Here is a 24393-nt window from a genome sequence, read left to right as displayed (position 1 = left end):
GGGGGAAGCGAGAAGCGTCCAAGCGTCCAATCCCACGTATGAGAGAAGGATGGCGGCAGGACTATTCCTTGGCCTTGTGCTACAACGTGCGGATGCACACCTGCGGTAAGCGATGCTCCAACATACAGATCGCAAACCAGCGCAAATCTGTGTGAGTGCGTCGACGGAAACGTACAACTCTCGACAAGGACAACAGCCATAAAATGACGCGTCATGCGCAGTATAACAAACGCTTCTCTCTCTCTCCCGCTCGCCGTACTGCGATTGTAGAGCAAGTGTCGGTATACGCGGGGCTTCGCAAGCAGTAAATCAATAAACACAACGAGCGGACCGTGCTCCAGGTACGGATCCGTGACGCGGCCGCACCCCTCTATGCCTTCGCCGCTGCCACATCGCGCAAGCGCGACATGCTCGGACCCAAATTTGACCAGCAGCGCAGGCACTGGGCGCGTGCAATGCACACATACGGGCATCCGATGATGGCAACCTCCACATAGTTGAAAGGCGCCCGCAACGTTGCCTCGGCGTGGTGGCGCCGGGAGCGGGAGTAAAAGCGTCGGTTAACAAGTCTACTGCGCTGCACTCCTTTTTGCGTGCGCAGCGGTGAAGCACTACATACGATACGAATAGAGGGCACGTGTACTTACTCTGTCTTCGGCTGAACCACGGCGGTAACCTTTTCGGCCTCTTGCACAGACGCCTTGTCGGTCTGAGGACCGCCTGCACCGCCAAAAAGACCAGGCGCAGGCTTGAACGGACGCTTAAGCTCGCCAGTAGCAGGCACGCCCCAAACCCAGATTTTGGCCATGTTCGACTCCAGTGCGTTCTTAACAGGCAAAATGCTCTGGATCACAAGGCTGCGGTCAGTCGTAAAAAAAAATACGTACGGGTTCGTGTAGCCCATGTAAAGATGCATGAAGGCAAGAAGACCGCAGCCCATCAGAATACCGCGCATGCTCTTGCTAACTTCGGCCATGTCGTAGTCCTTGTGGGTGGTCGTAATCAGCTCACCTGGCTCTTGAGACTGTGTGTAAATTGGGCATACTTGTACGTACCATAGGGCTCTTTGCCTTGACAAACTTGAGTACGGTAAGGTCGTTTTTCTTCTTGATCTGGTAACTGCAGTAGTAGTACACCGCAAGGCACAGCAGCACGGAGGAGACGTACGCCATCCGAGCGTAGTGCACGTATTCTGGGTGATCTTCAAATGGAATACGCTTCGACACCTGCATGGCGCCGAACATCACGGCCATGTTTGTGACAGCTGCGCTCATCTTGGCAAATGGAGGGCTAAAACGCAAGCGGCGCGGCCTGACGACAACGACACGCATTGCCACGTGGTATATGTGTCATCGCCGTGCCGAGCGCCTTTTGCACCGACCCCCTCGAGGAGTAGACTGCTAGTCCTCCGCCATGGCGCTGCAGGTTCACCAGCTTTCTTACTCGCCCATCACGGCGCATGCATTTAATGCCGACAGATCTAAGGTTGCTGTATCTCCCAACTCAAACGAGATATGTATCTATGCACAGACCTCTACGGGCTGGGTCTTGGAGGATACACTGTGCGAGCACGACAAGCTCGTCACGGGCCTTGACTGGGCAGCGAACACAAACAAGATTGTGAGCTGCTCGCAGGACCGGAACGCGTACGTTTGGACACAGACGCTCGATCCGCACACGGCCTTGCCGATGTGGAAGCCTACGCTCGTGCTCCTGCGTCTGAATCGGGGCGCGACATGTGTGCGTTGGAGCCCGAATGAGGACAAGTTTGCTGTAGCCAGCAGTGCACGCATGATTTCTGTCTGCTCGTTTGAAGAGGACAACGACTGGTGGGTTGCAAAGCACATTAAGCGTCCTCTGCGCTCCACGGTGACGTCCTTGGCATGGCACCCAAACAATGTGCTGCTTGCCGCAGGCTCGACCGACTACTGCGCTCGTGTATTTAGTGCATACATTAAAGGCGTCGATGCGAAGCCGCCGCCGAGCGTGTGGGGCGAGCGATTGCCGTTTGGGACTGTTTGTGGCGAGTTTACAACGCCCGCAAACGGTTGGGTCTACGGCGTGGCATTCAGCCCCAGCGGCGATGTGCTGGGCTTTGTCGGCCACGACGCATCTATCTCGATTGTTTACCCCGCCGGCTCCGACGCGGCGCCTCACGCTACGCATGTTATTCGCACGCCGAGTCTTCCGTACGCCACGCTGGTCTTTACAAAAGAAACCGCGCTCGTTGCCGGGGGCCACGACTGCCAGCCGATGGTGTTTGAGGGCGACATGCAATCTGGCTGGGCACTCTCGCGCAGTCTTGACACGCTTGGTGCCGCCGCGAGCAAACCCAAGCCGCCGCCACCGCCGCCCAAGGCTAAGGGCCTCACAGGCGGCGCGCCGGGCGTCGGCAGGCTGAACAACGAAGCATTCAACCGGTTCCGTGCCGCAGATTCGCGCGGTGCGAGTGCACCGCCTCCTACCGCCGATGCCGAGGGCAACTCACTTGCGCTGGGTGCGGTGGCTGGCGCAAGCATTGCCGAGGACGGCGAACTGCACACGACGCATCAGAATACAATCACTAGCGTGCGTGTGTACAGCGGAGCTCGTGACAATGTACAGGCTGTGAGTACCAGCGGTGTTGACGGTTGCCTGTGCATATTTGATGTAAACAAAGGCAGCGCCGCTGTTGGCAGCTTGCTCAAAGGCGTGGCGAGTATGCAGGTGTAATCACTATAGTGCTATCCACTCAATTTCCGACTCTTGACCAGCCCAGTTGAGATACCGCTCTTCTCACCCTGGTATCCACCTTGGAGCGCACCTTGACCGCCCTTGTAGACGGCGCGTGTGCTCGAAAGACGCTTTTGCGCACGGTCAAACTTCATGCGGCGCTTTACGCGAGGATTGCGCACCGCCTTTGAGCGACTTGGCGTCAAACCGCGGTTCTTCTCAATTGTACGGTCAATCGTGCGGTGCTCGCCGGGGGCAAGCACATCCGCATCGTAGATACGCCCTGCCAGCCGCTCTTCATCGTACGCCGCCTTCTTTTGTGCCGTCTTGGCACGCTTTCCGCTAGTGACCAGGTCGTAGTACGCAGCGTAGTCGTCGGTTGGTGGCGTCGTAAGCGCGTCTTGGCCCATGACCACGTCCCGATCCTGCCAGTCACCGTCGCCCCAGTCCGCCTCGTTCAGCGACGGATCTAGTCGCGCCTTTTCTTTCGCCAGCTTGCTCGACTTGGCCGCTGCAACGGCGTCGCGGCTTCGACGCCTGTCTCGATACGGGATGTCGGCGTCACCGTCAAGTGTGTTGCGCTTCGGTGCACTCTGTGCGGTAGTAAGCACATCGGCGTGGAACTGCGATGCGCGCTTGCGCTGCATTTTCTCGTCCAGCTCGGCGTCAAGAAGCTGCACTGGCTCGCCGTACGCATCGTCTTGCGCAATGGGAGTAGGGGTATGCAGACGCTTAGACCGGTGCGAAGGAGGCAGTTTGGCGTCCTCATGCGCTACCAACGCCAATGGCGCAGATGCGGGGGCCGTAGGTGGTGCTTTGCGTTTCTTAGCGTTCGAATTTGCTGGTTTTCTGGTCTTGGGCCGTGCAGCGGGAGCTGCTGGCGTCGATTGTTGATACGCGTGTTGGTTCTCCTTTTCGTCCTCGATCAGGTCTTCAACCTCATTCGGTTCCAACGGGCCTAGCTCTTCGTACGCCAAGTCTTCTTCAGTCGGTGGTCCCATAATACCCGCCATTTCGCGATCATCCTGAGAGCTGTCTTGCTCAAGATCGAAGAGGCCAAGCGATTTCATCTCCACTAGCGCCTTTTTAAACTGGCTCAAGCGGTCCATGACGGGGTGCGATAAAAGCTTTTCTGTGTTTGCAGCCACAAGCATAGCAGGAGAAGAGGCCATCTGGAAGAAGAATGCTAGCAGCATCACATACGTAGACAGCGTCTGGTAATACAAATGCGCAATCTCTGCAACTTGTCGTTCTCCTTCCACGGATATCATTTTCGTATACGCGTGTGTCTCTTCCAGCTGTTGTAGTGCGTCCTTATACTCGGGCACTAGGGCAAGTACGATTGGTGCAGAAATACGGAGCTCGGAGAACACAGTTTCTGGATCGGTAGGCTGCACGACCACTTCTTCCATGTCGTCTAATTCGCGCTTGCGACGCATACGTGCAGCGGCACTGTGCTCATTCGCATTCATCTGTGCCTCTTCTGCATCAATATTTTCGAGCCCAAACTCGTGGTCGCCCATACCAGTGCGGCTCAGACGCTGCAAACGAATGGCTTCATTCGTTTCAAGCTCGTGTGCTTTCTCTTCGTCAATGTCCGAGTCGGATTCCATGTCGCGCTCCGTGTTGCCGCTGTAGTACGCATGCTTGCTGGCACCCCATCCAAGATCCTCTTCCTCGTCGGGCTCAACATCATCCTCATGCGCGTCATCGCGGGGAGCGCGTCGATTTGCCGACTTCGCGGCACGGGACTTGGGGACTTGTATGGCCGCAAAAGAGTCCTCTTCCGCGTCATCATCAAAATCTTCGTGTCCGTCCGATGCCTCTTGCTCGTTATCATCATCAAAGCCAAGCACCTCGCGTTCATCGCCGCCAAATGGCTCGTCGTCATCGTCACGTTCGTACTCGTACTCTCCTCCATCGAGTAGTATCTTGTCTTTTGCAGCGTTGAAACGCTCAACATCGTCTTCTCCTAAATCTTCTCTTGTGTAAAACTGTGATCCTGACGACCCGCGCTTTGCGCTTTGCGCTCTTCGACCACGTCCTTTCGCCATGGCCGATAAAAAAGCCTGTTCCCCACGGTGGTGGTGTGCAGCTCACGTGATTTGCCAAAAATTGCCTCGGTCATGCATGCGCCGTGCGTCTTTGTCTTTTGCTACTCCTCCGCTCACGTCGACTGCGATGCCAAAAGGACGTGAGGACGATGAGTTGGCGCTACTAGCAGCATCAAGAGCTGTGTATAAAAAACGAGGCGCAGATGCGCAATTAAAAGGAAAGTCGAAGCAGGCGTTTACGGATGGAAGCGATATGGTCACTTTCGATCAGGACGAATCGAGCATCCCGGACGAGCAGCACCATGATACCCAGAAAAAGACTGTTAAATATACCCGTTCAGAGAGCGCCAAGCAGCGGGGAAAGCGGCGCAGTATTGAGATGCCTGACGTTACTCGTGCGCTCGCCGACATGGAAAAGGGAAATGCAACGAGCGCAAGAAAACCAACCAAGCGCGAAATTGCCGAGGTATGCAGCACGCTTGGATGTACTGACGCTAGCATCGTGCAAAGACCGCAGGTGCGGGGTGGTACGATATGCCTGCATTTCCTGGCGCAAAGTTTTCTTCGCGTAAGGACAGTCGCACACAATCGGGCAAATCGTCCTTTACAGGCGGCGATGCACGGACTGCTACAGAAAAGGAAATGCGGCGACAAGTTACTGCGATTCGCTTGCGCAATGCACTGGATCCAACTCGCTTCTATCGTGGTAGCGGAGGAACAGGTGCTGAGCGGGGCTTGCCAACGCACGCACAGCTTGGTCGGGTAATAGGCGGCGGCTTGGAGCCCTCCACTGTGCTTTCTAGGAAAGAACGCTCGGATAATGTGGTTGGCGAGCTGGTGCGCGACGCGAAAGCAGTAAGTTATTCGAAACGCAAGTTTGGCGAGGTATGTCACTATTCGTATTCATCAGTGCTAACCTCGGTGCAGTTACAAGAGAAACAAATGAATGCCGCGCGAACGAAACCCAAGCAGGCCAGCAAGCGTCGCCGCGCTTGATGGCACACGCACGTGGCTTGCCACGTGAACAAAAGTGGCTGTTTTGGTTTTGGTTTTGGTTTTTCACTAAAAGCCCGTCTTCGGGTAAAAAGTCTATAGTTCTGCCGAGGCTTTTCTGTGCGGGCGTTTTTTTTTCACGCGCCCTAAAGTACTCGGGTCCCCGTGTCTCCCCGCCTTCGGCTATACAGAAGATTAGCCTAGGCTGTGCTTGGCAAACCTTGGTACATAGAAGCGGAATTCTTGTCTCCGCTCCCAGCCTTGCCACTGCCGTACTTACGTGCAGCGCATCTAGTCCTTCATTGGTCTTGGATGTATGCTGAGTAGGTGTTTATACGGCTATGATTGTACAATCCCCTTCGGAGCCCGGTCATGGCGGACGTGACAGGGCTTCGAGCCCAAATGCAACACCACACCCGTCACTACATATGACGAGCAGCCGTATGCGGAATAAGAAGCTTTCTTACAAGCAGAAAAGTACGTATCACACTACCGCCACACGTTGCCACAGCAAGTGTATACGGATTTATGTTGAACTTGTTTTGCATAAATCCCATCCGAACAGAACTGACGCATTACAGTTACCATACAGCGTGGAGCGCTTAGCGGTGCCGCCAATGCACTTTTGAATGGGGTCATACCCGAATTCGAGAGCAGCGAAAATCAACAGGATTCTACATTTGGTGTGGATTCCCATGAGTTAACGGAACACCACTTACAGGCTGCGCTTTCTTCTCACCAGCTGGAAGCAACGCAAACTTCGGAGAAGAGGCCGTATCATATCCCTACTCCAAAATCATTGGAGGTTTTGACATCAAAACAGTATAATGATCTGTACCCTCCGAATGCGTACTCTGATCCGATCACCTATGTGCGCACCTCGCATACGACAGAAGACACCGTGAAAGGAGCGCCTTATTTTTTGGACGAAGATGATCAGGGGTGGTTGGATAAGCACAATGATAAAGTGCGGAAACAGCTGGAATCCGCGTTAAAGAACCCGAAAAATATGCCTGCAAATGCAAAAGACCATGAACTTGCGCGGACGCAGGCCATTGCCACGCTAGTTTCGCAAGACCCGGAAAAATATTTATCGATTACAGAGGACGAGTTTGAGACGATTATGTTTGTGTTTGAACGCGCGACCACAGATAGGCATCCTTTGCTCGAGTTGGACTTTTCCAAAGTGCCGACTGTGGATGATTTGCTTCCCGAGCTGGACGACAATTCTTCGGCTGCATCACTTGCACGGCCAGTTTTGCCGCCGTACACGCGTGATCTTACCGCGTCTACGATTGACACGATTGGAAAGACTGTGCAGGGTAAAATGAAACTCAGCGAGCAGGCCAAGAAACCAGACGCGGAGGAAAGGTGGGATGCGGATGATCCATTCAAGCATTTGTCCTTCCTTAAGCCTGCAGGTCGTATTGTTTACCCCTGGTGGCGGCTCCGTCGTCAGGCGAGAGACGGCAAACCGATTGTTTCGGGACTCAACTTCGATGAGAGTAATGAAAACAACCCTTACGTGTGCTTCCGCCGTCGTGAAATGAAGGTGGCGCGCAAAACGCGCAAGACGGACACGCTTCAGCTCGAGAAGCTGGTACGGCTCCATACTGAGCTGAAGCAAGCCGCTACCTTGACCATGATGGTTGCGCAGCGTGAAGTGCTAAAAGAATCTCAGGTGAGGTCGGCAAGGGCATGCTGGCAGCAAGCCTACCAGCTCATGAACCTCAAGCATCAATGGGGCATCTCTAGCGGCGAGAGGGGCCTGGAAGACGAGGAATTGATGTTCTCCATCCAGCCTGACCCCATTGCGCCAGTGCCCACGGCCGCTACAGCATCGCACAATGCACAGCTGTTGAAAAAGAAGAGAAAGGCAGAAGAGGCATTGTCCACCACACTAAAATTGCGTCGTCCCAAGACGGGCGAGCCAGAAAGTGCCCATGCTTCGAAAAGTTTGGGTCAGGGTGCACCGGTTGGCGATATTGGCTCTGCCATCTTGGAGCACATCCATGCTGTTCAGTCGTATATTGAACGCGAGTCTCTTCACCGGCAACAGGCTTCTGCCGGCTTTGAGGATCTGACAGATTCTGCATTTCAGCCTCCAGCTGCTCCTCCATCCCAGCGTGCTTTCCGCCCTATTCAATCCGACAGCCAAGACACGCATTACTGGTCGAACCACCCCTTTGCGCGTCTTGGGCGTCAATCTTGTTTTCGACGTCGCGTCGGCCGCGGTGGTCGTGTCTTTCTAGATAGGCGACCACTTGCTGTGAGTGCCGTCCCTGCGAGTATCAATGCTTGGCCGAAACCAACACAGAATGGCATGCCGTTGGCGTCGTTTGGCTTCGATGATAAGCCTGTGCCGCTCATTCCTAGTCAAGCCAACCACAACTACGCAGAGGCGCTTCGTATGAACAAACCGTTTATGTTCTCCTCGCGAAAGAGACCAGTACAGCTTCCTACACCAGATATAATGTGGGATCCTTTGCAGTCGAAGGAATCCCGCGAACCGTTAAATACGGAGATGGCTGGCAAATTTGGGAATGGGCCTCTGGAACATCGCGATGGTCCCCTTACTTCAAACCCTTACTCGGACGGTGCAAGTACGTCGTCAGACGCGACAGAAAATACGAAGAGTTCAGAGGATTCGGGCGATGGTCAAAGCACGCAAGCAACGGACGTTGAGCAAGATGCGATGCAAGTGGACAAGTACGAAGACAGCCGCCAGTCTGTTGAGGAGCAGATGGACAGAGCCCAAAAACTGTCCGAGCGGTGGCGTTACGACGAAGACGGGGGTCGCTGGGCGGGCCTCGGTCTGCTTGGCCTTGGCGGAATGGAAGGTGATGAAGAGGCTGTGTTGGACGACTTTGACCAGCGCTTTATTCGCTACCGCATGTCGCTCTTGGACGAGACAAATTTGCTAAAGCTCTCTACGGATTGGACCTACATGCGCCAAGCATTGGCTGCTGCGGAATTGCATCTCCCTCCAGGTTTGACAGCGTCGAGCAATATTACGCCTAAAACGCCCGTCCAGGTCGCTCAACAAAAGCCGAGTGCGGATGCTATCGTCAAGGCGTCGGGCGAGGAAGAGGCTGAGACACAGAATGTGGCTATCAGCAAGTAAGAAACGGATTCGCCAGCTATTTTGTATTATACTGAAAACCCCAAATGTACGCGCAGCTGTATTGCTCTAGCGCGATGTTTTGATCTTTCCTTCGCTCTTTCCGTGGCATTGCCACCTTGGAAATACCAATATCCCAGTATTGAGCTAGATAAAGCCGTGCTGTGTATGTATCATACCATAGTAATGGGCATGCTTGTTGTACACTATAAAAATACAAGACAGCAGAGCTTTTGCACACAGTGGCTACTATGATATGCGTCTTTGCGTCTACATTCCTACTTGTGCATACTGAACGTGACCCAAAAGAGCTGTCCCGATCGAACGGTGCTTGCCAAGCCTGTCTATTTTTAAATGGTATGCAAGCAAGAATGCAGCACAAACATTGTGCTCTCAATTAAAAGCCGGGCGGGCGCAGACTTTGGTTCACAGTGCCGCCGGGGCTCACTGCACCCTGCGCCAATGCATCTCCTTGCTGCTCAGTAATAGCAGGTTGTCCAGATTGCTGGCCCATAAGCTCTTTTTCTTGCGCAAAAACACGGCCTTCGTCCTCGACCGCAAGGGCAAACGGAAGACCCACAAGAAGCGCAGAGGTAACGCCGACCCAAATCAGTTTGCCGGCGACCCAGCCGCCCATGGTAGAGTAGGCAACAGTAGAATGCCACGTCTTGCCCAGAAAAGCGCGGGTGGACGGCGAAATGATGTCCTTCAAAGCGTAAATACGGTCCCAAAGGGTCTCGTCACGAAGCACAACGCCACGCTCAGTCACCTCGTCGTCGGAAACATCCTGCATCGTCAGCATCGATATTGCGATGGATACGCACGTCGTCAGACTCGCCATCCGTCGCTTCCCAATCCTTGTCATCATCAAATGGAGCAGTAGATCCATTTTGCCTTTGCTTGACAGCCTCGTCCTGTACTTCTTCAATCCGCACCATACTTGTACAACTTGGTCGTACGTTTCGCGGCGCGAGGAGACGGCGAAGAGCAAGTATTATCACGTGATATTTCATCGCCGGTGCACTGTTCGCGTCGGCCTGCCAACCCGCATTGTGGTGCATGCCTGCTTCAGAACACACGCAAGGCAATGAAAAAGGAAAAGAGCGAGAAACTAACGTGTTAAATATAGATCAAACGCTTGATTTTAACGTGGAGAATCCTGTAATAAATGCATCACAAGACGATGCAGTGCGGGAGAAGCTACGCTTGGCGGCGCTGCGCTCGCTCAAGCCCAGCGCCGGCGGACGAAATGTGAAAGTTGCCGTGAATGAAAGGATGGCACACAAGAGAAAAGGATATAGAGATGTGGATATGCCTGATATGGTACCTGCAGATTCGCTGGAGTACGGCAGTGAAGCTGCAGCCTCGGTGCCTTTTCCCACAACTTCACGCCAGCGAGTGTCGTATGCGGATGAATTCAGCCAGCGGCCAATTGCACCTTTTGGCGACCTTGGCGCACAATCATGGCTAGAAGTGGGTATTCAAGCATACGATCCCATCGCAATACCCAAAGTACGTGCCTCTCCAGCGCAGGAGCGCCACGAAACGACGCGTCCAGCGCCGAGACCAAGATGGGTGGACCCGCCAGATTGGGCCGAGTTTGTGATGGAGGTTTCGGACAACGAAGAGGAAGAAACGGCGCGTGTATCTACACTGACTAGGCGCTCGAAATTTCGGCGCATCGAGATACCCGACCAGCAACCTGTGCGCTTCACACATGTGCCGCCGTCGTCTGTCTTGAGCCAGAAAGAGCAAGAAATACGGTCTATGATGGCAAAAATTAAAGAGTTGGAGCGTCGCAGATTGCAGCACCGGTCGACGAGAGCTGTTTGTGATGCACAGGATGATGTGCTTGGAAAACGGGATCGGGAAAAGGTGACTCTAACGCAAGAGTCTATGCCTGCGACGCACGCAGATGCCAAGGTGTGTAGCTGCGCGACGTGAAAGGGACGAAGTACACTTACCATGCAAACAGAAACCCAAAATAAGTGCTGAAAATACGAGCTCTTCTATTGCCTCGGGGATCACTGGTGTATGTATCATTGCCAGGCACTACAAGTGCAAATATTGGAGAATGTACTAACAGCTCACTTCCAGGCTACGTCATGGATCTATGGACTGATGCCTTCAGTATTTGGCAAACGTCGGTGATGGTGCGCCAGAAAGTGCCACTACAATGCACTATAATGAGTCAGATTGGTTTGCACATGATTGCAATGTCATGCATGCTGTAGCCCTTAATGTACAATGGTAATTCCCATGACACCAATCGCCCCTTTAAATTACATAAAAAATACGCAAAATAATTTGCCCGCTGGCTGGATCGAACAACCGACCTCGTCATGACTGGAAAGTCGTCCGCAAGCGCGGGAGGTACTAGTGACGCGCTCTACCACTGAGCTAAGCGGGCGAGAACACTATCTTCGATCACAGCCAAAACAATATAATATACAACGAGAGCAGACGTGAACTTCAAAAGAAATGCCCATTGGCTGGATCGAACAACCGACCTCGTCATGACTGAAAAGTCGTCCGCAAGTGCGGGAGGTACTAGTGACGCGCTCTACCACTGAGCTAAACGGGCTCGCTTGCACAGCAAGATTGATTTATTTGTATATAGACAATGCGACTTGTGCTACATATGTTTAGTGATTTTTTTCCGATCTACTCACGTTACCGGCAAGTTTCGCGAATTTTGTGAACCACCTATTTTTGGGTCTCTGCGCTTATCAAGTACATGACGATACTGAATACCCACTTGCGCTAAAGACATTGTACATTCGCTATGGCTGAACCAAGCCATCTTGAAGGTCAGCAACACAAATTTGAACCTTTCGAGGTTTCGCCGGCCCATGTTGTATATGCAGCCCTTGGCCTCTTTATTGCAATTGTACGTGTGCAACGTGAGGAACACAATAACCCTAGTTTTCCATGTTCTCCATGTTATTTAAGGAGCGTCTATACCTTGGTGAAGCGCCAATTGCATTGATATTCGGCATCATAATAGGTACGTGCACAGTGCATATTTTGACGCAAAGGGCCTGTTGCGGCCCAAATTTTCGACCCCAGCTCATGGGGCGAGCAAGAACACAACATCACCCCCGGGACAAAAACAACGAACGAAATCACGTTGGAGGTTATGCGCGTTTGTGTTGCGCTCTCCGTTTTTGCGGTCGGAGTAGAGTTGCCAAAAAAGTACGTTTTTCGCCATTGGCGTTCTATTGCGATGCTTTTGGGTCCCGTAATGCTTTGGGGCTGGCTTATTTCATCGCTGCTTATCTGGGCGCTTATGCCTGGACTGGACTTTTTGAATTCGCTCGTTATTGGCTCATGTCTTTCGCCTACGGACCCAATTTTGGCACAGGCCGTGGTAGGTGGCCCCTGGGCTGAGAAGAATGTGCCAGCACACATTCGCCATATGCTACAATGCGAGTCAGGATGCAATGATGGTGCCGCATTTCCGTTCCTGTTCCTTGCATACTACTTGACCGTTAACCGTGGACAGATTGGGTTCCCTGTGGCAAAATGGTTCTACCTCACATGGGCGTGGGAGATTTGCTTCGGTACATTTATTGGTGCCTTGATGGGCTACATTGCGCGTAAAGCGATCCGCTACAGTGAGCAACACAAACTTGTGGATCGTGAAAGTTTTGTAGCCCAATATGTCAGTCTTGCTATGGCAAGTATGGGCGCAAACATTCTATTGGGCAGTGACGACTTGCTGGCAGCATTTGCGTGCGGCACTGCTTTTGCCTGGGATGGCTGGTTTCAAAAGCAAACCGAGGATTCCAACTTCTCTAGCATTATCGACTTGCTCTTCAACATTGCCACGTTTGTGTATATTGGAGCGGTAATGCCGTGGCGATCGTTCAACGACGGCGAAATTGGCATCTCTGTGTGGCGACTCGTGGTGATGACCATCTTGATTCTCCTTTTGAAGCGCATCCCTATTGTGATTTTGCTGTGGAAGTGGGTTCCTGATATCAAAACGTTTCACGAGGCGATGTTTGCAGGGTACTTTGGTCCCATGGGCGTGGGTGCAATTTTCATGTGCACCTACGGCAGAATTCTGCTGGAGTATGGCCAAAAGTTTCCGCCGGAGACCACCAACGACTATTTGGCCTTTAACATTCAACCGGTGGTATACTTTCTTGTGCTTTCTTCCACCATTGTCCATGGCTTCACGATTCCTTTCTTCGCGTTTGGACGGCGCGCACATGTGAATATACACCGTACGCTGACGCGCGCTCCAAGTTATGGTTACTCCGCGTACCGCACTCTCACGGTTAATGGTGATGGCGCCGGGCCAACCAATGGTATGTCCGTTGCAGAAGCGATGCACCGCGCGAGAAAAAAGCAAGCAGAGGAAGAGGAAGAGGAAGAGGAGTCGGGAGAGATAAGCGAGCGTAGATCGCACCACAGTGTCGCATCGGGTCATACCTCGCTTGGAACTGTGCAACGGCCGGCATCAGAGCGTGCGTCGTTTCATCCTCTCATGGACAATGATCCTGACGAAGAGGCTTTGCACGCTTACGGCGATGATGATTGGGGCGGCGATGACACGGCAGAAGCACGCGTTGCAATGGAGATGCTAGAAAAGAAGGGAGATGTGTCGCCCGAGGATCTCGAAAAGGATATTAGTGAAGCATTGCAGCAACATGCAGACGACGAAACTCCCATTGATATCCATGACAAAGCCAAGATCGAAGATGACGATGCACATTGCATACGTGAATGGGTCGAGGGCCGCAACATTGTGATTGAATATCAAAAACACCCTGGGGACGAGCCGGAAACAATTGTAGTGCCTATTCCTGAGGATGACTATGAAGAGATGTGCCGCGAAGAATTGCCATTCCGTGCTATGCTGCGGCATTACAGTGATAAAATCGAGTCGTTACTTGGGTGGAGCAACCAGGGTGAAAAGCGTGTGTACGAACTGGACTCCAACATGCTGTACAAGCAAGGCATAACACACCGGATTGCTAAGCGGATGAAAGAGCTAACTGAAGGTCGCACAAATGAGAAAGACAAAGAGCTCCCTGTACATCACCAAGACGTGCGCAATGGTAGTCCAGGTTCTAATACTACACGTCCCCTGCCAAACTCGGTGGCAACGAGCCGCTCCGTGCCACCAGTGAATACAGTACCGGAACCAGCTCCGCAAGTGGAGGAACCTGTACCTGCACTGCAAGTCAGTGTTGCTCCGCTTCATGTTGAGCCGCGAGTCCAATTTAACGTCTCTGATAGTAGGATATCGCAAGCCAAGTAATAGCGTATATTAGATCAAGCGAAACATATTTTTCTGCGTCTCACGACCGAGCCCGCCTTCGAACTTGCCTTCGACGATCCCCACTGCGTGACTGCCTCCATCACGATCCAATAATCGCTCTTGCACAGCGCGATCGCGCTCGTGTACCGCGGTCGGAAGTGGCGCCAGCGGTGTTTGTGGCTGCTTTTCTTCTTTCAAAGGTTCCTCCGCAACATTATCTGGCTTCTTTACAGCACATGGAGTCGAGGTATAATAGCGGTTTTGTGTACGTATCACCTTGGCGACATGCCGTGTGTGCCACGTACGATTTATCATGGTGGCAATCGGCACCGAGCAGGAGGCGCAAACATCCGTGCGTTGTGGAGGGTTTGTAAAAGGCCATTTTTCCGATTCCGCCACTTTTTTTTACTTGCACGCGTGCATGTCGGATAATGCGGCGGCGCGCCCCGTGTTCTGTAACGTCGCACCACAATGTTCATGGGCTGCGCATATGTGCGACAGAGCATGCAGGACGCGGCGTATTTGCGTCACATGCAATTCCCGCGAATACCATCGTTGAAATAAGTCCTGTACTCCTCTTTGGCGCCGATGAGTATGCAGCCCATGGCCAATATACTGCGCTTGATTCCTACACATTTGTATGGGAAAAGCGACTAAACGGTAGCACGATGGCCCTTGCACTTGGACTTGGCTCGCTTTTTAATCATGCGCCGAGCGCGAACGTGTCTTTTGCGTTGGATCGCCGCGAGCAATGCATCCGGTATCGCACCGTAAAAGATATTGCTGCCGACGAGGAGCTATGTATTTGTTATGGAGCTGGGCGGATGTGGTGGGAGGATGGCATCTCCGAGACTCAATCAGAAACGTCTGAGGGAGACGAATGTGCACTCTTTGGCCGATTAGACCCTACTGCTCCTATCCTTAAAGCGCCGGTGGATTTTGCTTACGACGCTCCGCTATGGCGCATAACAAGTGCACCAGATCCTCGCACCATGCCAATGGAAACATGCACTGCTTGGGCTATGAATGTAGAGCCGCGCGTGTGCTCCAGCGTTGCGCGTCGCTTGCAGTCGCTTGCAAAGGACCACCAGCTTGCTTGCAGTGAAGGGCCTTTTGCGCTGCGTCACTTGCGCACATTCCGCAAAGCAGCACAAGTCACTCCGCTTGACACAGATGCAAATTTACCAGCGGTGCATACTCCCACGGACGCGCTCGCCGTGCTGGTCGCACGACAAGAAGCGCACTCGCCCACCGCGCTGAAAATGCTCTTGATCGAAGCATTGGGCGACTTGACCGACGTTCATTTGTACCCAGTATGTGTACCTGTCATTGCAGCACCAAGCCGTGCGCGCCTGCACGAATGGTCTGCAGTATGGCCGTGCATGTTTTTGCCTCCAGGAGCAGGGATTCCTACACGCGGCGCAATCCCTGGCAGCGACGCAGCACGCGCAGCTTCGCTGGTCGATCGCACAGCGGACGCAGGGATGTGGAAGCTGGATGCAGTCGAGTGCGTACGGAACGCATTTGAGCGCTGCTTGGAAACAGCACGCATGGCACGAAAAAAGGGACAAGTGCCTGTTGCCGCGTTTGTCACTTCCGATCCACTTGGCGGAGGGGAAGAACATATCGAGGCCGACGCTTACGATACTCGCATTGCAGAGCGTCATCCACTCCGTCATGCAGTGCCAAACGTGGTGCGCGCAGTTGCCGACGTGCGCGCCACGCAACGCAACGCTACAAATGCAGCGAATGGGCAAGACTATTTATTGTCGAATCTTGCTCTTTTCATCACGCATGAGCCTTGCGTCTATTGTGCCATGGCGCTTGTCCACTCGCGCGTACGCTCCGTGTATTTTTTATTTCCCTCGCCAGGCGCAGGTGGGTTTTGCGGCGCACATGCAGGACAGCACGGCTTGTCTGCATGCATCGGTGGCCAAGACGGCGGCCCATTTACGATTCAGGAGCAGAGCGGACTGAATCACAGGTACGATGTTTGGCGCTGGGTCGACCCAAACGCGTTTGTCTTGGATGGATTAGATACAACCATGGTTATCGACGTATAGCTAATCTACCTCGTCCTCCTCTTCCTCGTATTCATCATACCCATCGTCCTCATCATACAAATCCTCATCATACAAATCCTCATCGTATTCGTCTTCTTCATCTGCTGCTTCCTCTTCCGAGTCTTGTTGTCTGACAAACTCTTCCAAAGTCATATTGCCAGACGGTACTATGCGGTGTGGGAGAACAAGGCCTTCGAACGTGGTGTACTCGGTAGGAATGGACCGCGATGCAGAGTCAAAGGCACTCCGGTTGCTGGCCATACTGGAAAAGAAGCGCTGCGATGGGCGCTCTGGCTGTTTTGGTTCAAGCTCGACACGGCCTTTGCCAGGAGTCGCAGTCGCAAAGAAGCTTGGCCTTGGTGGTGCTTCTTGAGTCTCTGCAGGCGACTCGAGCGCAGGCGCAGAAGACTCAGAAGCAGGCGCAGAAGCAGGTGCAGAAGCAGGCGCAGGAGCAGGACGCGTCGTCGTGCACACATGGATGGGGTGCCTTGGAATGGAAAGCTGAAATGCTTCCTCGGCAACGTGTTCAGGCACAATATCGCTCGCCTTGGTCGTCAACGGCTTCGTGCGTGCTTTTAAAAGCGCATCCAGCGCATTTGTCTGCGCAGCACGGGCTGTCATACATTCCGATGCCACCACAGGGTCTGCGTGCAGTGTCGGCAATGCACTGGCCAACGATGCCACATTGCTCAAAGTGTCTGTTATTTTCATGGCAGGCTCGGCACTGGCGCGCGATACAGCTGCACGCGGGCGAAATTCGGCTAGTTCTGTAGACAAACGATCGAGCTCAACAAGGCGATGCAATGCAAGCACGCTAATGTTTTCGGCAGAGCGATGAATAGAGTCCAAAGAAGGTGCACGGAACGAAGTACGGCCTTGTTTTTGATTCGATATCTGCGTCTTGATCATTTGTAGACATTCTCCGAGCTCTTGCATCCGGTCGCGGATCGAATGTGTGGCGCGCCGCAGTCTCTGCTGATTTTCTAGGTGCTCGGGTCCCAAGTGGCGTACACGGAGCAGCTTGGCAAATGCAGGATCTTGACGTGCGCGCAAGAACCGCGCTGTCTCGTCGCGCTTGATCTCGGCTTTGAGCTCGGCACTTTGGATATGGGCAAGCAGTTGCTGGCTGTTGATGCTAGCCGAATTTACTTGTGCAATGTCCTGTGCAAGGGACTGCATAATGGGTGACAATGCAGAGATATCGCCAAAGCTCCAATCGTCTGCAGTGCCGGCCAGTGTCTTTGGCGGCTGCGATGGCGTGCGCAATTTGTCATAAAATGCAGCAAGGTGCTGTGCAGTGGCTTGCAGTTCCTTGAGTTCGGCATTTAATTGCAAGTAAATTTTGGCAAACTCTTGCTGCAATTCTCCCTTCTCCTCTGAAACGTCGGGAATGGAAGTAGTACGGAGGTTGACGGTAGGTAGTGTAGTATTGTTCAACAAAATGCCGACCTGCGCTGCTTGTTTCGGTATAGCGGCCATGACAGAAGAGTTGTCTCCTTGCATTGCGTCTGCCGCATGGCTGGGCGAAAGCTTGGCGCTGCCTTCATGCGGTTTGCAAGTCAAGTCAGAGTCTGGGCGCTGCAAGTGAGAACCAGAAGCTGACGTTTCCGACTTCTTTGCATTTATGGATTGCGTCCGTGTCGGCTGCGAGTAAGCAGCGGAGCCAAAGGTGGTAGGCTTGTCACTTTTTGAAGCAAAGGAAAACGCCGAAGTAGCGCTGCTTTCTTGCTTGGGCAATGAAAAAGCAGAAGAAACTTGATGTTTTGGTTCTTTTGCAAAAGAGAAAGCAGAAGTAGCAGTCTTGTCGTTATCCTTCTGGGTAAATGAAAAAGCAGGAGCATCTTTTTTCTCGTCCTCCTTCTGAGTGAACGAAAAAGCAGAGGCGTCCTTCTTTTCGTCGTTCTTCTGGGTAAATGAAGAAGCAGGGGCGTCCTTCTTTTCGTCGTTCTTCTGGGTGAACGAAAAAGCAGGGGCGTCCTTTTTCTCGTCCTTTTTGGTGAATGAAAAAGCAGGGGCATCCTTCTTTTCGTCGTTCTTAGCAAATGAAAAAGCAGGAACCTCTTTGTTCTCTTCATCTCTCTTTGCAGACGGAAAAGCAAAAGATTGATTGGCATTATCGTCAGCCGTAGGCAATGGTGTAGCTGACGCAACCTTTCCGAGGCCTTCTTCGACAGACGTGTCGGCTAGAGATGCTGCCTTTTCGTCTTCCTTTGCAGGCAGAACAGAAGCGACCTCCTTTTCGTCTTTCTTACTTGCAATCGAATCGGCAGATACAACTTTGTCTTCTGGCGTAAAAGAAGTAGAAGGCGCATTCGATGCCTTCACATTGTTCTCCACATCGTCGCTCTTTACACTCGAAGCTGTGGTTGCTTCCTTTGCAAAAGAAACTGAAGCAGGGGTTTTGTTCATGTCCTCCATCGTGTCGTTCTTTGTGGATGAAAACGCAGTGTCAGCAAATTTCTCGTCATCCTTCTTGGCACAAGAGAATGCAGGAGCATTTTTTTTGTCGTCAGTTTTTGAAAACGAAAAAACAGAGTCTTCTTTCTTCTCGTCCTTTGCGAAGGAAAAGACAGGTGCATTCGCTTCGTCGTCTTTCTTGGCAGTAGAAAAATTAGAGGCATTTTCCTTATCGTGCTTGGCGAACGAAAATGCAGAAGTGCTCTTTACATCATCCTTCTTAGCAAAAGAAAAGGCAGAAGTGTCCTTGTCGCCATCCTTTTTGGCAAACGAGAAATTAGGCGCATCTTTCTTTTCGTCGTCCTTCTTGGCAAATGAAAAAACTGGAGCGTCTTTGTTCTCATCTTTGGCAGACGGAGAAGCAGATATCTCGTTATTCGTCTGCGCAAAGAAAAATGCAGAAGCACCCTTCTTTTCACTTTTTGCGTCACCGTCCTCTTTTTGAGTGTCTCGAGTAAGCTTCTCCTTTGCCTGCGAGGAACCCTGTCCAAACGAGAACGCTGTGGATGCATTGTGCTGGGTCGTAAAGGAAGGTAAAGTGTCGCTTGCTTTGGGCGGAACAGGACTCTGGTGAGTAGTGGCGGTTCCCTTTGCATCCATAGCTTCGCTTACATTACCAAACGAAAATGTGTCCTTTGCTGCCAATCCAGATTTGTCCTGCACAGGTTCTGCATCCATATTTGTATCAGTAGACTGTACCTTGGGAGTCGGTGTGACATTTTGAAAAGCAGAAACTTTTTGGAAAGTGCCACCTGACCCAAACACAGGCGTCTGTCCCGAGTTCCCAATAGCGCCAAACCCTGTCGGTTTGCCAGCCATAGAACTAAATGCAGAGCCTGCGCTAACTGGATTTTGCGTTGCAGCCTGTCCAAATGCCGAAGGCTGTCCAAATGCTGAAGACTGTCCGAATGCTGAAGGCTGACCGAATGCTGAAGGCTGACCAAAGGCAGAAGACTGTCCAAATGCTGAAGGCTGACCAAAGGCAGATGGCTGACCAAAGGCAGAAGACTGACCAAAGGCAGAAGGCTGACCAAAGGCAGGGGAAGCATCAATAGGCGCGCTTTCGCTTGCGCCAGCAGACCCAAATGATGACTTTGCCCCTCCAAAGGTGCCAAATCCAGTGGATTGCGCAGGTGTCTGCCCAAAAGCCGGCACCTTGGCAGCGCCAAAAGCAGGTGTTGGATCTGCGCTCTGCGTCTGCGCCTGCGCCGTAAATCCCGGCGTAATCATTCCGGGGTACGCCTCTGCAGTGTCCGTATTGATGACATTGTACGCCAAAAGAACACCATCGCTTGTATACACCAACAGGACCGGCGCCGGAGGCAGTGTCGCGCTAGAATCCAGCCCCTTTGCAGATGCATTGGGATCTGGTACCGGCGTAGTCGCTGTGAGATCAAATGCCAGTCCAACCGGCGCTGTATCTGCTGTGTCGTCGACCGAGGAAAAAGGGAGGACAGGCCGCGAAGTCTCTTCCAGTTCGAGCGTCTCCCAAGCGTCGACGCCTTCGCCTTTCATTGTACATCCTATCACGCCGATATCCGTACTGGGCGCATTCCCAACAAACAGAATGTGTTTCTCTGGACTCCAATTACGCAGTGCCGCGAGGTACCGATGTCCCCACCGGCCCGTATCGCCAAACGGCGGCGCCACGTCAAACGGGAGCGCTGCATACACAACACTATTGGCTTTCAAGTCGCGCAAAAGGATAAAGGCATCGTACTCGTGCACTGCTTCTTCCGTGCTCGTGATTTGTGTATTGTACGTCGCGATAAACACATGGTTTTCAAGCCAACGTATATCTTCCACATACAGTGCGCGATCGCTTTCGGGCGGCGGAGGGAGCGTAGCCTTTGTTTCTCCTTGTGGGGTGAGCTGCACAATCTCTCCGTTCGCACAACCAAGGACCAACTGCTTTCCCTTTGTCGACCAATCGCAAGCAGTCGCGCCGGACGCAAGCAATGTCGTGCGCCACTGGCCCTCGATAAAATCCAGCAGGTGTGCCGAGCCACCCAGTGCTGTTGTGGAATGTTCATTGTACATCACAATGCACAAAGAATCAAGCTCAGGATTGGGCGCGAGTCCTGTAATGTGTGCGCCCTGTACAGGCGGAGCAATGACCTGCTTGTTTGTAGGCGCATCTGTCTCGTACACAACAAGCAGTCCATTTCGGAGTGCGCAAAGAATCCGCGCTCCGTGATGTGCAAAGTGCAAAAACTGGACTGGAGCACCGAGTGAGGCGTCGCTGCGTGTCGAGATGGAGCACTGCGGCGTCACTTGAGGTGTTGTATTTCGCGCCGCGCCCGAATACACGGAGCGCAGTTGCTCCAATGAGTAAATAGAAAACCCTACTGTAAGTGTTGCTTGCGACGTACCATCAGCCGTGGCAGCTGCAGCGAGTCCCTGCTGGTTTGCTACGGCAAACAATTCCGATGCGCAATGCGCGTCGAGCGGAAGGGGATTCGAGAGGCGTAACGCAACATTTTGCGCAAGTTGCCGTACAGAAAGGAACTGATGTGAGCTATGCTATACACGTACGGGTGCCGACGCTTCCCTAGCCTCTGCTCTTGTCACGGCCATGGTCCGACCGCGCTGTGGGAGGAGGGCGAAGTGGGCACAAGTCACTGACTAACCAATTTATTCACGTGGCTACGCCTCTTCCAAGGCTTGCAGGCTATGAGGGCGCATACGCATCCATTGCATACGCGGCCCGCTGAGCGCAAATTCGCTCACGCGGAACCCATAGATGCGTGGGATATATATGCTCGTCTGTGGCGCCTTTCGTCCAAGTCGCGCCGGTACGAGTTCGCAGGTTTTGGTGCGTTTCTTTTCTGGCACGGTCAATGAAGAGGAAGGCGAGAGCTCCATAGGCTGCGTGTCCATTCCCTCTTCGTCGATATTCTGAGAAGGTGGCGCAATGATGGATGGCGCCAAATCGCGGTAACACTGCATCAACAGGTGTGGAAACGTGGTGCCAAAAAATGCGCCGTCAATCCCGTGGAAGCGACTGCTGGGTGGTGTATAGGTATCTTGGCAATTGGGGCAGTATAGCTTGACCGTATCGAGCCCCGGCAAGTCCGAGCGTCCACAAGGGAGCACGAGCTGTGTGTTGCAATAGACACGTGGGCATACACCAAAGTGCCCCTCCTCGTGCTTCTCGACCATTTGCTGCAGGCCCTGCCGAGTAATAACGTAGCGTTGATGTATCAGTCCATACAAAAGCTCCGCACTCGACTCGACGATCGACACGTCGGGAATTTTGAGCGAGTCTTCCTGCGGCTCGATATCGAGAATCATCTCCAGTGCCTCTTTGTAAAACGGCACCAGGAAATTCAGGCCCGTCAGATTAAAATCGTCTTCAATGAACTCTTCCGCCACTTCGGCAAAATATTGGTGGCTGGGCAGAGAGCAAAACCAGGAAATCCACGTGAGTCCTTCGGTGCCGCTCTCGGAAGGAGTCTCTGTTTCTGCTGTCAGCGCGCGCAGCGACATACCATATAGCTCATCGTCCTCTCCGAACTCGCTCAATGCATCTACGGGAAGCGTGTCAATGGGGCCCGCACTTTGCTCGCCCAACGTATGCGCCATGTGCTCGCTCAAAGCACTGCCGCTCATCGCACAGACGAGCAGCAAAAAGTCCCGCCAGGAAAGGACATCGGCCGAAGGCATGTGGAGGATCGCCGATGGAGGCATTCTGCTACGCCAGTCTATGTTCCTGCGCATCGTCGATGCCATCCATGCTGCGGGAAAGCGGCGAGCGGTCCGTCATGCTGCGCAACGGAAAGCTCCCACTCGGCGCTCGTCTATGGTGTGAGTTAGGCGAGACAGTGCCCGGGGACTGCCGCTTGGACACAAGTGGCTTTGGGGTGCTCGGCGGCTGTTCTGCAACGCTCGGTGCAGGCTCGCTTGGAAAAGGCGTAGTGTGCGACGGTGCAGCGGGCGACATGGCCTGTGGGGTATGCGGAGCGAAAACTGGCTTCGCATCCTTGGGCATTGCAGACGGCGCATGAAGCTGCGGCAATACATTGTACACGGGCGGCGAAGGGCGCAGATTCAAAATTGGCGCCGCACTCATGGAGAGTGTGGGGGGAGGGAAAGCCCGTGCATCTACGGGCAGTGCGGCGGAAGCCATACTGGTAGGCAGAAGCGGCGCAGATATCGTTGCATGAGGTCTTGCAAGCATCGGCATGGGCTGCAACGCTGGCGGAGCGGCGTGTGGGTAAATGGACTGCATTGGTTGCGTCTGTGAGCTCGGCGTAGACTGCGTCAGGCACGGGCTAAGGCTTGGCGTGTCCTGCTGCCACGACATGGCCTGCTGCGTTGCATGCCCATGGCCGCGCTCGCTTGCATTTTGCGTCGCATACTGCTTGTCCTCTTCCTCTCTCTGTGCACGCTCAATCAGCATACGCTCGCGCAAAAGCAAACGCTCCTCACGCTCTCTGAGCCGCTCTTCGCGGCTCTTGCGCACTGTTTGCTCCAGCTCAGAATGCGCGGCATCATCGCGCTCTTGTGCACGCACAGCAGCAACGCGCGCGCGTTCCGCCATATGCTCCGCGTCCTCGCGCTCCTTGACTTCGCGTTCACTTTCCTTCATTGCAATACGGCTCGATCGCTTACGGCTAGCCATCGCGGCCTCGAGTGCGGCTTTACGCTCCTCGCCGTTCATCACTTCCAATACGCGGGGATATACCTCTTTTGATATATAACTGTGCAAGCTGCGCTCGTCGGGGTGTTTGGAGCCTGCAAAGCGAGCGGCAAATGTATCCCATCCTGTACGATCAATGGCAATCGCTTCCCATTCGACCCAATCCTCCTTCTCTCTCTCCTCCTCCTCCTCCTCGGAGAGCTGCGAGAGGTCAGAGTCAGCGCCAAACGCCTCCTCTTGCGTCACCTTGGCCGGCTGGATGCGCGAGGAGCGGCGCCCACTTGTCCGTGAACGCGCATTTTTGGCGGTGTTTTTAGGCGCGGCTTTGCGCTTGAGAGGCTGCTTAGGGCGCTGGATCCAAAGTCGGTTATCTAGCGTGAGCAGCGGGCGCAACGCACCATCAAACAGCCAGTAGGTATTCCCTTGGCGGTCCCACCCTGCAGGATCCACACGCTAGGATGAGTAATGTTGTCGGCAACGTACCCAGCTGACCGCGTCGTCGTCCGACTCTGTGGGCGCGCGCAGCCGTTCAGGCCGCTCCATCTGCCATTCGCATAGCGCATGCAAAGTGTCTACTTTGGCGGACATCGGCAATGTAGTCCACGCAATGGGCTCCTCTTCGGTGCCGAGCAGCTGAACATGCTCTTCGAGGAGGCGTGCGTTCCATTGCCTGCGCAGCAACACTTCCCACGTCCCAGCATCAATGCTGCGCCCTAGCGCAAGCCTTTGCAAAAGCAGCACAATCAGCCACGATAGGTAGCGCATATCCCCGCAGTCCAGCGCGGTTTCCAAACGCTGCGGTTAGTCAAGCGAGGATACGCACTGGTGTTTGGAACCCGTCCAGGCCAAGTGCCTCGTCAAACGTGAACAGAAACTGGCACACAGCAGCAAATTTCCAACTGCGCCGCAAAGCCACTACGGTGTCACTGAGCTGCACTTTTCCGTCCTGGCCATGTGCCCCGACCCGACGCTGGCATTGGCGCGCCATGATGCGTGCACCAGACAAGGGCAAACGTGGCCGCCGCTGTCCACGCGACTGTCGGCCGAAGCTGTGCATGTTGGTCTGTCCGCGGAACTCC

General features: G+C 53.5%; 11 protein-coding genes and 2 non-coding genes across 13 annotated transcripts; 5 read left to right on the top strand and 8 right to left on the bottom strand.

Moving 5' to 3' along the window:
- Positions 1–643: 643 nt before the first annotated feature.
- PHO88 (phosphate transporter (Pho88)) lies at positions 644–1172 on the bottom strand (the record flags this gene model as incomplete). The annotated part of the gene is made up of 2 exons (XM_056206684.1): positions 644–1024; positions 1056–1172. The coding sequence occupies 2 exons, from the start codon at positions 1170–1172 to the stop codon at positions 644–646; spliced, it is 498 nt and encodes a 165-aa protein (XP_056062659.1).
- Positions 1173–1413: 241 nt separating this feature from the next.
- On the top strand, positions 1414–2712 carry arc1 (ARP2/3 actin-organizing complex subunit Sop2; the record flags this gene model as incomplete). Its single annotated transcript, XM_056206683.1, has 1 exon — positions 1414–2712. The coding sequence occupies one exon, from the start codon at positions 1414–1416 to the stop codon at positions 2710–2712; it is 1299 nt and encodes a 432-aa protein (XP_056062658.1).
- Positions 2713–2723: 11 nt separating this feature from the next.
- On the bottom strand, positions 2724–4766 carry SAS10 (something about silencing protein 10; the record flags this gene model as incomplete). Its single annotated transcript, XM_056206682.1, has 1 exon — positions 2724–4766. The coding sequence occupies one exon, from the start codon at positions 4764–4766 to the stop codon at positions 2724–2726; it is 2043 nt and encodes a 680-aa protein (XP_056062657.1).
- Positions 4767–4842: 76 nt separating this feature from the next.
- EPL1 (Enhancer of polycomb-like protein 1) lies at positions 4843–8883 on the top strand (the record flags this gene model as incomplete). Its single annotated transcript, XM_056206681.1, has 4 exons — positions 4843–5232; positions 5265–5651; positions 6148–6200; positions 6417–8883. 4 exons carry the CDS (start codon positions 4843–4845, stop codon positions 8881–8883), a joined length of 3297 nt encoding a protein of 1098 aa, XP_056062656.1.
- Positions 8884–9277: 394 nt separating this feature from the next.
- tom22 (mitochondrial import receptor subunit Tom22) lies at positions 9278–9818 on the bottom strand (the record flags this gene model as incomplete). The annotated part of the gene is made up of 2 exons (XM_056206680.1): positions 9278–9667; positions 9705–9818. The coding sequence occupies 2 exons, from the start codon at positions 9816–9818 to the stop codon at positions 9278–9280; spliced, it is 504 nt and encodes a 167-aa protein (XP_056062655.1).
- A 382-nt stretch (positions 9819–10200) lies between these two features.
- On the top strand, positions 10201–10824 carry MVES1_001840 (uncharacterized protein; the record flags this gene model as incomplete). Its single annotated transcript, XM_056206679.1, has 1 exon — positions 10201–10824. One exon carries the CDS (start codon positions 10201–10203, stop codon positions 10822–10824), a length of 624 nt encoding a protein of 207 aa, XP_056062654.1.
- Positions 10825–11188: 364 nt separating this feature from the next.
- On the bottom strand, positions 11189–11290 carry MVES1_001839. The gene has a single exon. It is a non-coding gene; the product is annotated as a tRNA-Thr (tRNA).
- Positions 11291–11362: 72 nt separating this feature from the next.
- Positions 11363–11464, bottom strand: MVES1_001838. Its single transcript has one exon. It is a non-coding gene; the product is annotated as a tRNA-Thr (tRNA).
- Positions 11465–11665: 201 nt separating this feature from the next.
- On the top strand, positions 11666–14152 carry MVES1_001837 (uncharacterized protein; the record flags this gene model as incomplete). Its single annotated transcript, XM_056206678.1, has 3 exons — positions 11666–11770; positions 11806–11887; positions 11919–14152. The coding sequence occupies 3 exons, from the start codon at positions 11666–11668 to the stop codon at positions 14150–14152; spliced, it is 2421 nt and encodes an 806-aa protein (XP_056062653.1).
- Positions 14153–14820: 668 nt separating this feature from the next.
- On the top strand, positions 14821–16129 carry TAD3 (tRNA-specific adenosine deaminase subunit tad3; the record flags this gene model as incomplete). The annotated part of the gene is made up of 2 exons (XM_056206677.1): positions 14821–15990; positions 16025–16129. The coding sequence occupies 2 exons, from the start codon at positions 14821–14823 to the stop codon at positions 16127–16129; spliced, it is 1275 nt and encodes a 424-aa protein (XP_056062652.1).
- An 86-nt stretch (positions 16130–16215) lies between these two features.
- Positions 16216–21047, bottom strand: MVES1_001835 (uncharacterized protein; the record flags this gene model as incomplete). Its single annotated transcript, XM_056206676.1, has 2 exons — positions 16216–20994; positions 21045–21047. 2 exons carry the CDS (start codon positions 21045–21047, stop codon positions 16216–16218), a joined length of 4782 nt encoding a protein of 1593 aa, XP_056062651.1.
- Positions 21048–21318: 271 nt separating this feature from the next.
- Positions 21319–22166, bottom strand: CKB1 (casein kinase 2 regulatory subunit; the record flags this gene model as incomplete). The annotated part of the gene is made up of 2 exons (XM_056206675.1): positions 21319–22139; positions 22160–22166. 2 exons carry the CDS (start codon positions 22164–22166, stop codon positions 21319–21321), a joined length of 828 nt encoding a protein of 275 aa, XP_056062650.1.
- Positions 22167–22366: 200 nt separating this feature from the next.
- Positions 22367–24302, bottom strand: MVES1_001833 (DNA-directed RNA polymerase; the record flags this gene model as incomplete). Its single annotated transcript, XM_056206674.1, has 3 exons — positions 22367–23767; positions 23798–24109; positions 24138–24302. 3 exons carry the CDS (start codon positions 24300–24302, stop codon positions 22367–22369), a joined length of 1878 nt encoding a protein of 625 aa, XP_056062649.1.
- Positions 24303–24393: the final 91 nt, after the last annotated feature.

This window comes from Malassezia vespertilionis, chromosome 3 (assembly GCF_029542925.1).
Source record: "Malassezia vespertilionis chromosome 3, complete sequence".
Classification (NCBI taxonomy): Eukaryota; Fungi; Basidiomycota; class Malasseziomycetes; order Malasseziales; family Malasseziaceae; genus Malassezia; species Malassezia vespertilionis.
Note: the sequence above shows the minus strand (reverse complement) of the source record. Positions and strands in the feature narration are given on the sequence as shown.